At 38.6% G+C, this 10,337-nt stretch overlaps 1 protein-coding gene across 1 annotated transcript; it reads left to right on the top strand.

Annotated features, from left to right (window-relative positions):
• Window positions 1–753: 753 nt before the first annotated feature.
• On the top strand, window positions 754–5,761 carry asb8 (ankyrin repeat and SOCS box containing 8). The gene is made up of 4 exons (XM_079678100.1): window positions 754–1,039; window positions 2,431–2,604; window positions 2,697–2,801; window positions 3,865–5,761. The coding sequence occupies exons 2-4, from the start codon at window positions 2,476–2,478 to the stop codon at window positions 4,498–4,500; spliced, it is 870 nt and encodes a 289-aa protein (XP_079534226.1). The 5' UTR covers window positions 754–1,039; window positions 2,431–2,475; the 3' UTR covers window positions 4,501–5,761.
• The last annotated feature ends 4,576 nt before the right edge of the window (window positions 5,762–10,337 follow it).

Raw genomic sequence — 10,337 nt, 5'->3', positions numbered from 1 at the left:
CACATTTTCTTTTGTTTTACTCATTTATATTATGCACATTAACGTTGGTTGCTGTTATTTTTAGGATGTTTTTTTATATAGTTGTGTTGTATAATGTAAAATTAATATCTTCATTGTTGCTTTTGTCCAATCATTTCATTTCCATATTGCAGACAAAACAAAAGTATCACTTAATGGACTAAAAATATCAAATACTCCCATAGCAAAACAAATCTATTCAAATGCAGTTATTATTTCACAACTTTCTGATTAATAACTAGTTTGGATATTAAATCTACAAAAATATGTGAAAGAACGAAGTGTTTATTTCTTATATGAAAGACCCAAAGTCATGACAAATAAAAATGCAATGAAACTTCCATGTTGCTTATTAGTTCTCCCAAAACGACACACCTGCAATTAATACAGTAAAAAGATTCAAGGTAGCCCAATTTATATATTACAATGGTTCCATACAAAATAAATCTAGAAATGATACTCTAACTATTAAAGGGTATTACACCTATACTACAACCCACAGCGGATAAGGTAGATATGTAATAAAAGCTTGCCATACTTAACTAAATTCCTCCTCAGGTCCTCCTGCGTAATAATACAACTTTTAACAAAATAGAGTATGATTTTCCATTTATGTTGTGTGCCCCTGATCAATTTGGTGTAATGTCTTGAATTTGTAATATATTCATATATCTGTGTCTTTGCTGTGCACCAGGGGTCCTGACAGTGAATAGTGAAGCCACTTGTTTTCCTGTACCTTAACATGGTCATGCGCTCGAGGCATTCACGGCATGTTGGAGGCCACATCTATTTTGGGAACGCAAGCACACTTTTTAAAGACATGCCTTCCAGTCAGACATCGTAAACAGCCGGCGTTTAAATAAAAGCATCAAGTTATGTGAAGTGTTTTCGCAGAGTTAGGCGACCTGTCGGGTTTAAAGAGAGGGACGGAGGGCGTGGCGGTGGTGACGTGCTGTGTTTATGGAGCCGAGCAGCTAACATACGGTAAACTGTCAGAACTTCACACCGTGGACCCACAACGGTACGTTCTCTCATTAGCATCAGTCATTTATACATGGGTGATGCGAAGATGGGTTGAAAGTGCGTTCACGATTATTTGTAGTGAATGTCACTTGATTGTTTTTAGCTTACGTCGACTGTTCCTCTGGATGCTAACGTTAGCTCGTATGCTAGCTAACTTGGTGCTAAAGGTAGCTGCTAAAAATGTTTTAGCCGAGGATATTTTCTGCTCAAAGTCAAGTGGCACGTGTGTTTTATACTTACCTTTTATTGATTATGTTTTAAACACATGTCACTGAGTATTAAACGTGCATCGCTGTTTATGTTATTCTGTCGTGGAGCATATTTTTGTCAAGTGAGCTAACGATAGCTGTAAATGACAGTCAGTTGTTTCCGTGTACTAAATGACAGGCTGATATTCTGCTGGCTGTTTCCTATTGAGCAGAAACAGCTAAACATATACATCGCCAAACTACAGTAAAAGCAGACACCATGTAGTCTACCTGTGCTATGCTGTCCTTTCAGTATTTATTTTTATATATTCAGTCTATGGTATTTACCTAACAACAAAAACAATATGATCAAAGAATAACTGGACACAATTATTCAGTTCGTCAAATGTTGTTTCTGCTCATGTATCTAATACAATACGTATGTTTTAATTGTCATCATACGTTAATGCATGGAATTGTGATCTTGGAATGAGTTTATAGTAATCAAAATGTTTTGTTATTTGACACGTGCATTTCGGAAAACAGGAAAACTCCCAGATAAAATTAGATATTGCTAGACCAGATATTCAATAAAGCTCACATTTCCCGATCCATTTATGTACAGCCAATGTAATTAAAAAAGGACTTTGTTACAGATATCTAAATGCTTACATACATTCTGTTCTTGTATATCTTAGTCTATTTTACATGCATATAGACTTCTGCATTAACTTGGTCATTTTCTTCAACATAATCTTGAACTATTTAATTTGTACTCTATTTCTTCCACTATTTTTATAGTTTTTTCTCAAAATGTTTTTAATTGTTTTATGTGTTGTTGGAGGAACCTGGGACTTGACTCATTGCCATAACTACATTGTAACTACTGTGCATATGACAATAAAGCCTTCAAATTAAATCTTGACACACACTAGAAACTACAAAAAACTATCTTTTTGGAACTTCAGTTAAACATTTAGCTGGAACCATTGCAAATCTATGTTAAAGCATAATTAAATTGTGTTGTGTGACATGCACTCTCTTCCAAAACGTTTTTAAAAAGATGTAATAACCCATAAAACACTAGCCTTGAGGTAATTAAAACATTTGTTTTTGTTTGACTCTTTACATTTTTGTAAGACCCAAGAATCACCATTGTTTTAGAGTTATTAAACCAAACTCATTAAATTGTGTGTTTCAGTGTTCAGTGTCACCCTGGCCTGGGTGCCATGGTCCTCAGTTACACATGAGCTCTACTATGTGGTACATCATGCAAAGCATTCAAAGTAAATATTCCTTGTCCGAGCGGCTCATCCGCACCATCGCAGCCATTCGCTCATTCCCACACGACAATGTGGAGGATCTAATTCGTAAGGTAGGCCTCATCTTCTAGTCCAACTTCAAATTTATAATATTTGTGAATGTTTTCAGTTATATTGACATTTTCTATCTCCTGTATACCCCAAGGGAGCTGATGTAAACCGGATGCATGGCACTCTGAAGCCCCTGCACTGTGCCTGTATGGTCGCTGATGCTGACTGTGTGGAGCTGCTGTTGGAGAAGGGCGCAGAGGTACGTCATAGATTACTCCTACACACTGAACAATACCTGATATCATACACCGATTATAGGTTATTGTTCTACCTTCTAGATGGCCACTGTACAATATTAAAGTTAGCATGTTGAGAGTTGAACCTTGCCCTGCAGCTGGTACCAGTTGTTAAAGCTCTTTCTGTGGGGTTCTCTTTAAGAAAGCTTTGGCATCTGGATTGAATGGGTTGTTTTTTCTGAACCGAACCTCTAACTTCAGGGTTTTATTTTTTTTGTGTTGCGAGCAGTGCTAAAACCGTTTGGCATTTTCCTGACCTTGAAATTATTTTGAATTATGTTATTTTTGTGCTGAATCACCACACCCTCTAATCCAGGGGTGTCAAACTCAATTTCATCACAGGCTACGTAGGAATTATGGTTGCACTCAAAGGGCCGGTTGTAACTTTAAGACTATATCAAAATACATATATAAATATGTTATATATATATAAAATAATGCATTATATTGCATGATTGCCTCTGCATTGGATTATTATCCGATATCGTAATAACTTCATAATTAACTACGTCTGAAAGCAGAAGTCTAAGGCAAGTAATTGCAAGTCTCTTCAGTGAGTATGTCACGAAATAATTTAAAAAGAAAAGCCAAATTCTGGAGAATCAAAGTCAAAATAAAAGGGACATTTTGAAGAAAAAAAAGTGACAAAAACGGGGAAATTCTAAGAAAAAAGGCATATTTTCAAGAAAAAAAGTCATATTCTGAGAAAAAAGTCAAATTTGAGATGCATTGTGGGACATATGGTTTATGGGCAACATGCTTCGGTAAATCGCCATGTAACCGTATAATAAACATATTATATTCTTTCACAGCTCTTGTGGGGCCACAGAAAATGAAGTGGCGGCCAGTCAGCCAGCCCTTTTGCACTTTGTGCTGCTGCTCATACTTAAAAGTGCAGTCCATATGCTTAAGACGTATAGCACCCTTCTGTGCTGGTAATTGTGTTTGCATGATTTAAAATATAAATATGTCCAGTAGTGTAACTCCTTATCAGACTATCGTGCTTAACATTATATTTCCTATCAGGTGAATGCTTTGGATGGATATAACCGCACAGCTCTGCACTATGCAGCAGAGAAGGATGAGAGCTGCGTGGAGCTGCTGTTGGAGTACGGGGCCCTGCCCAACGCCCTGGACGGCAACAAGGACACTCCACTCCACTGGGCCGCCTTTAAAGATAACCCAGAGTGTGTGAGGGCCCTGCTGGAGAGCGGGGCCTCTCCCAACGCCAGGGACTACAACAATGACACGCCTTTGAGCTGGGCAGCAATGAAGGGCAACCTGGAGAGTGTCAAGGTGCTTTTAGACTACGGCGCCCAGGTCCATGTCACCAACCTGAAGGGCCAGACCCCTATCTCCCGCCTGGTGGCCCTGTTGGCCCGGGGCCTGGGCACTGAACAGGAGGAGGAGTGCCTGGAGCTGCTGTGCCGGGCTGCAGGACGCTTTGAGATCCGCCGGGCTGACGGCACGCTTCCCAAGGAGCTAAGTAAGGATCCCCAGCTGCTGGCCAGGCTGACCAACATGGTGTCTCAGGCTCCCACTCTGCGCTCTCTGTCGCGTTGTGCCATCCGCCAGAGTCTCGGGGTCCAGTTTCTCCCCACTGCTGTAAAAGAGCTTCCTTTACCAGAGACAATCAAAGAATATTTACTGCTTAGAGACTGAAGGGATGAAACCTTTGGGGAGCTCTCAGACCTCACTAGCTTTTTTATTAGCTCAACAGAAAGCATTTATTGGCAAGGGAGTGTCATGGTATTGTGAGATACTGTCTGCAAGTGGCCCGTCATTCATCAAACTTCGCAAATGAGTACAGATGTATGCCCCAGGAGAGATGTTCAAACCCCCAAGTCTTTATTTTGATTATCTATGAGGAAACTTCTTAATTAGCAGTGCATTCGTTTTAGTGTGATCAGTTTCAGTTGTTGGAAGAAGACTGCCCCAGTTCATGTTTATATTGTTTCTACAGCTGAAAATGATGCACATGTAACATGTAGAAGTCTCTTCTCAGCCCTTGCAGTACAGAGAAAAACTATAACATCAGGTTTTTTAGGCTTCATGTAGGATTATTATTGATTTTTCATTTTGCAAAATGTATTATGTTTGTATCAATGTTACATTTTAATACTTAATTATAATGTTATTATGGTTTGTCACAGAGCATGAGGGAAATCCTAAATGTTGAGTTTGGTTGTAGAATTAGTATATGCTCATTGTGAGATTTAAATGTAAGATAAGATAAGGGCTAAAGTGTGATGATGCAGGCAGTCAGGTCCTGAAATAGTGCTCAAGAATGTTATGTAGTGTTTAAAATAGTTGGAGGGGCCATCTTTCTCTCTATGACATCCCAGTGAACTCAATATCACTTTTGCAACACCAAGGAAAGACAAAAAATAAAAGTTGAAAAATACTCTGCCCAGCATAGAAGATGTTGTGCCCGATGGAAACAGCTTTGTTTGTGATGTAGCAATGACATGTTGCAACAACAACAAAAAATTTGGTTAAAATAAGTTTCTCAAAATGTGCCAGACACATTTTTCTAGTCCTGTGTTCAACGCTGTTAAAAGTGACGTCCACTAGCCTGCTTTCATATGCGATTTTACTATTTATTTTGGCTTTTATTTTAATGAAGATGCAGTTGCCAAGGAGGAATACATGTTGTTTCTTTGTTTGTGTTACAATGGATGTTCTCAGTCTTACCTTGCAAAAGAAAAGGTTTTCAAATGTGTTCCAAGGTCGTCATTATTGTAACATATGTTTAATTTAAATGTTAGAACCAAGAAATGGCATGATTACTACGTTTTTGTCCTTGAAAGATTCACTTAATAAGCTTGAACGATATATATTTGCGTTTGACATCTGATCATTTCTGTGCTTGTTTTTTTTTTTTCGTCGGGCTGCTGTATAAAAAAAGATACCTTGGATTATGTCTTGTGTACAAGTGCTTTTTCTGTGTCAATGAAAGTAAATGGTTTTTTATATTTCATTTAAGGGTCTTTGGGTCTAGAAAAGCGCTATATAAATCCCATTTATTATTATTATTATTATTATTATTTATGTTCTTCTCTCCATTGTTCTTCAAAAATAAATCTGCTGTTTTGACATGTAATTGCAGGGTGATAATTGTGGTGGAAATTCCACACTTAATCACCTTCTGGTAAGAAAAGAACAAATATACAAGCTTAAACCGAAGTCGTGTCTCTAAATCTAAATGTCAGCCCGTGGTGTAACTATCGACGGTGCAGCCGGTGCAACGCCAGAGGCTGCACCGGGGCCGCACCAGGGGCCCATGCAAAAAAAAGGAAAAAGTTTTTATTTGTATTTATTTATTTTGGGGCCCCAATGGCATTGACCGGTTCACGCAGTCTTCAAAGTAACCAAGGAACCTAAATTAATTTGTAATTTGTCTGTCCAATGACCTTGCTCCCTTTCATGACATGTGATACCTTGCGTGACGAGCGAACCGTTTAATCAACCTGTACTGTAGCTAGCAGCAGCAAGTTCGGCAGCATTATAAAAAATGTAATAGCGTGCATTTGTAATGTACAGCAAACCAAAGCACAAGAGCAGCGCTCAAAAGAGACAGGTGTAACAGCTAAACTGACAAAATTAGACAGTTTTCTTTGTCATACATCGTCCTCAAAATCAAGCGCTAACGTTAGCAATGTTGACGTGCAGCGGCAGCCAGAGCCGGAGGCTAACGATAGCTCACCTGCCTCACCACCATCATTGCCATCTAGCTCCACAAGTGAAGCTGTATCCGTGGCCGTGGCTGTGCAACCTTCTTCTCCAGTCAGCCAGGAGGAGAGGCTGGATTTGGCTGTGTCCGGCAGTGGTCCAACATTTCCCCCAAGGGCCCCAACCGATAGGGGACTCTATGGCGCTATTGAGACCCCCAACACCAAGATCAAAAGCTATATTATAGCAACCAGTCTAGGCCTACCGGCCCATTCCCCAGAGACAAACATCAAGGAAACAGGTTTAATCCTCTTCTTAGTTCGCTGTGCCGTTGTCAGGCTGTGGTGGTCTGAGGCCAGGGCAGGCTGTTGTTGATAGCCTATACATGTGGTGCTTCTGAGTGGTTGTGTATGTCCCTGCGTGTGTGAGCGCATCAGCGTGCGCTTAAGTTTGGGGCGATGGGGGGGGGCCCAAAACAATATTTGCACCGGGGCCAATCACAACCTTGTTACGCCACTGATGTCAGCCATCATCAATTTCACTTTTTACAGCTGTGTTTAGCTTGCACCTTAATACACTGCGATTAAGGCTCTTTGCTAATTAAACTACATTTTCCATGCTCCTCTTTAACCAATGAAAAACACTCACGGACCACCTCACAAATATCCAAGAACAATAGTCCTGCTAGTCCTGCTTACCATTCCAACAGTATATAACAAATGACAGCCTAACCTTCACACAGTAAATCAACAATACAAATACAACTACAGATTATATAAGCATTAAGTTCAAATTTGATTTAAAATGCTCTCAGGTTTTACACCTCTTATGAAATGTAGAATTAGACTACATTTATTACGGAGTTTATGTCCGAGCCAACAGACTCACAGATCGTTGGCTACTGAGAGTGTTAAACTAATAAAGTATGCGCAGTCATTTTTCTTCTCTCATCCATTTATTCAGGGGCATGAACCCATATATATATATATATATATATATATATATATCTATGCATGAACCAGCATGGCAGTGCTGCGTAATCATGCTTATGACGTCACAATGGGACGTAACATTAGACATGGAGTAAGGGTGCCATTACAAAGTAATAGTGGACCTATAATGCTATATTTGAATAATATAGTGTAGGACCATACCTATATAAGGCATATTTATACTTTTTATTTTTCAAAATACCAAACAGATCGTGCATTTTAGCCATTCCTCATTTCGCTCAATTTAACACTTTCTTTTCATGGGCTGATTTTGTGAGAACAGCACCATCTACAGGCCTGGCATATGTACTACAGCGTCTCCAGCGCTTTCGAACGGCAATGTTCCTGGCTGTCTCCTCCTGATTGGTGGAGTTGGCCCAATAGCCGTATCGCCACTTCTGTGACGTCATAGAAGTGTTCAAATCTGGATCAGTCTGTATCAGAACCGTTGCAGCCCCTTTTTAAGAGATTTGAGTATGGAGGAAAATAGAGAGGGTTGTGTTTTCGGACACTTGGTGAGTTCCCTGGAACTGTGTAAAAGACGTACAAAAGTGCATTTTGCATGATAGGTCACCTTTAACAGAGAGATATGCAAAATACACCGCATAGTACGACACAAACCTCCGCTGTGGATTTTCGAAACAAAATACAGTAAAACTATGGTCGCAGGCCCAAGTTTAACTCTCTGAGGCCTGCATGGTCTGCCTACAAAACAAAAATAAAAAAACGTTTATGCAGCCCCAACCACAGCGTCAGCCTCTGATCATCAACAGACTTCATGCAATGCTTCATCGGATGCATATATTAGATAATAATCTCTATCTCACACTCCTAACACATCTAAATCTACTTTCAGCATGGATAAATGTTCATAAAATACATCCATTGTTTGTTCTATATGCTTCTTGAAATCTTACACACATCGTTTTTCTAGAACAGATTACAAATCGCCTGAAAATGGTACAAACAAGTGGCAAGGAAGGTGTTGCGCCCCCCCACCCCCCCCCCCCCCCCCCGTTGACAGGGGGTCGCGGGCTGAAAAGTTTGGGAACTCCTGCTCTAAGGAACATCCTGGCAGTGTCGTTGTCTGTGTCATAATGACAGAGACAGATGCTGCTTTGGAAATTCATCCACAATTTCACTCTAAACAACATTATCTACGAGATCAAACATGCCAACAACAACAACAACAACAACAACAACAACAACAACAACAACAACAAGTGTATGTACACTATTACTACTGCACTCAGTCAACTGATATACAGTCATTTTAATCTGAGAGCCTGAGGAGCTCCAATATGAGAAACCCCATCATACGTTTACAATCCTGACTCTTACTCGGAGCTGATTCCAAGATATTTCAAATACTTTGGGCATTAAAGAACTTTTGACACAACACAGGCATAAAACAGTGGTGACCTTGGCAAAACATTAAGATGGTCAATTAAAAGCTTGTGTATTTGTATTTTATAGGGCTCCCTTTAAAGGAATAGGCCCACAGAAGTCAATGTAAGCATGTTTAACTGTCTGATTGTCCACTAGGGGGGCCTATAGCCTTGTCTCTGATTTCACGAATGAGTAGAGTAAAACAGTAATGAAGTTATACTGTTCTCTAAACAAACAATTTAGACAAATTGTACATACATACAGTACATACATACATACATTCATTCATACATACATTCATACATACATACATACATACATACATACATACATACATATATACATACATACATACATACATACATACATTCATACAGACATATACATTAATACAGTACATACTAAGGCCAGACACGGTGATGAAATGTTGTTGTTAGCTATTGGTAATGGTGTACTTTACCACTTTACCAGAGGCTGTACTGTACTGCCACAGTCAGGGCGTACACTTCCAAGGACAGAGAATAGGGGGAGAATATCAGGAAGGAAACCATAGCAAGAGGGGAAAAGACCCCCCTCAATTTAATGGTCATTTGTTCACACAATGGTTTCAACTACTTGCTTTCATCATGTGAATTGTAATAAATCATGCAACAGTAATTGGGTTTAAAATGGAAACATATTATGTAATATACTAAAATAACACACTTGTGTGTTTATATTTAGGGTCTACATTGACAGAGCAAATATTTGCTTGTGTTTGCATGTAGGTACAATGTATGCATTATTATAATAATAGAAGGCAACAACGTAAACCTCAGGAGCCCCTCCTCTCAACATTATACACACAAAAAAATGTCCTCTTTATTGAACAACACATTTACGGACAGCAAAGAAGGTAAACTCATTATCAAATTACTTGTGTCTGAGAATTAAAACAGAAATAATTAAGCAATGTCACAAGAGACAATAAATGTAATTGCTATATTGTAAATCATAGCTTTTGCAATGTATCTATGCAATACTATTATAATAATAATAATAATAATAATAATAATAATAATAATAATAATAATAATAATAATAATAATTATAATAATAATTATAATAATTATAATAATAATAATAATTAGTATTATTAGACAGGATTACTTAAATTATATAATAATAATAATAATAATAATAATTATATAATTTAAGTAATCCTGTCCGCGAGAACTGAGGTGAATTCTCGCGATGACTTGACGTCGAGGGGAGTGTCAAATTCCAAGAGAGGAGAGGAGAGGGGAGCCAGAGAGAGGGGCGCAAGGGTGAGTTTGTAAACACTTTATTACCTTTTAAAATCACTATATATATGTGGACCGGACTAAACTATGTCAAAGTAGCAATCGACGCTTAAGTTCTTGGTGTTTTTTAAAGTTAAAGATACATGTCTGTTTAATTGTCAAA

This window comes from Notothenia rossii, assembly GCF_949606895.1.
Source record: "Notothenia rossii genome assembly, chromosome: 4".
In the NCBI taxonomy this organism is placed as follows: Eukaryota; Metazoa; Chordata; class Actinopteri; order Perciformes; family Nototheniidae; genus Notothenia; species Notothenia rossii.
Note: the sequence above shows the minus strand (reverse complement) of the source record. Positions and strands in the feature narration are given on the sequence as shown.

What these genes read in the sequence shown, in the direction of transcription:
- asb8 (XM_079678100.1), top strand. Translation starts at nt 2,476, where the DNA reads ATGAGCTCTACTATGTGGTACATCATGCAAAGCATTCAAAGTAAATAT. An exon ending in TGGAGGATCTAATTCGTAAG is followed by an intron (nt 2,605 to 2,696) that starts GTAGGCCTCATC and finishes GTATACCCCAAG; the next exon opens with GGAGCTGATGTAAACCGGAT. An exon ending in TGTTGGAGAAGGGCGCAGAG is followed by an intron (nt 2,802 to 3,864) that starts GTACGTCATAGA and finishes ATTTCCTATCAG; the next exon opens with GTGAATGCTTTGGATGGATA.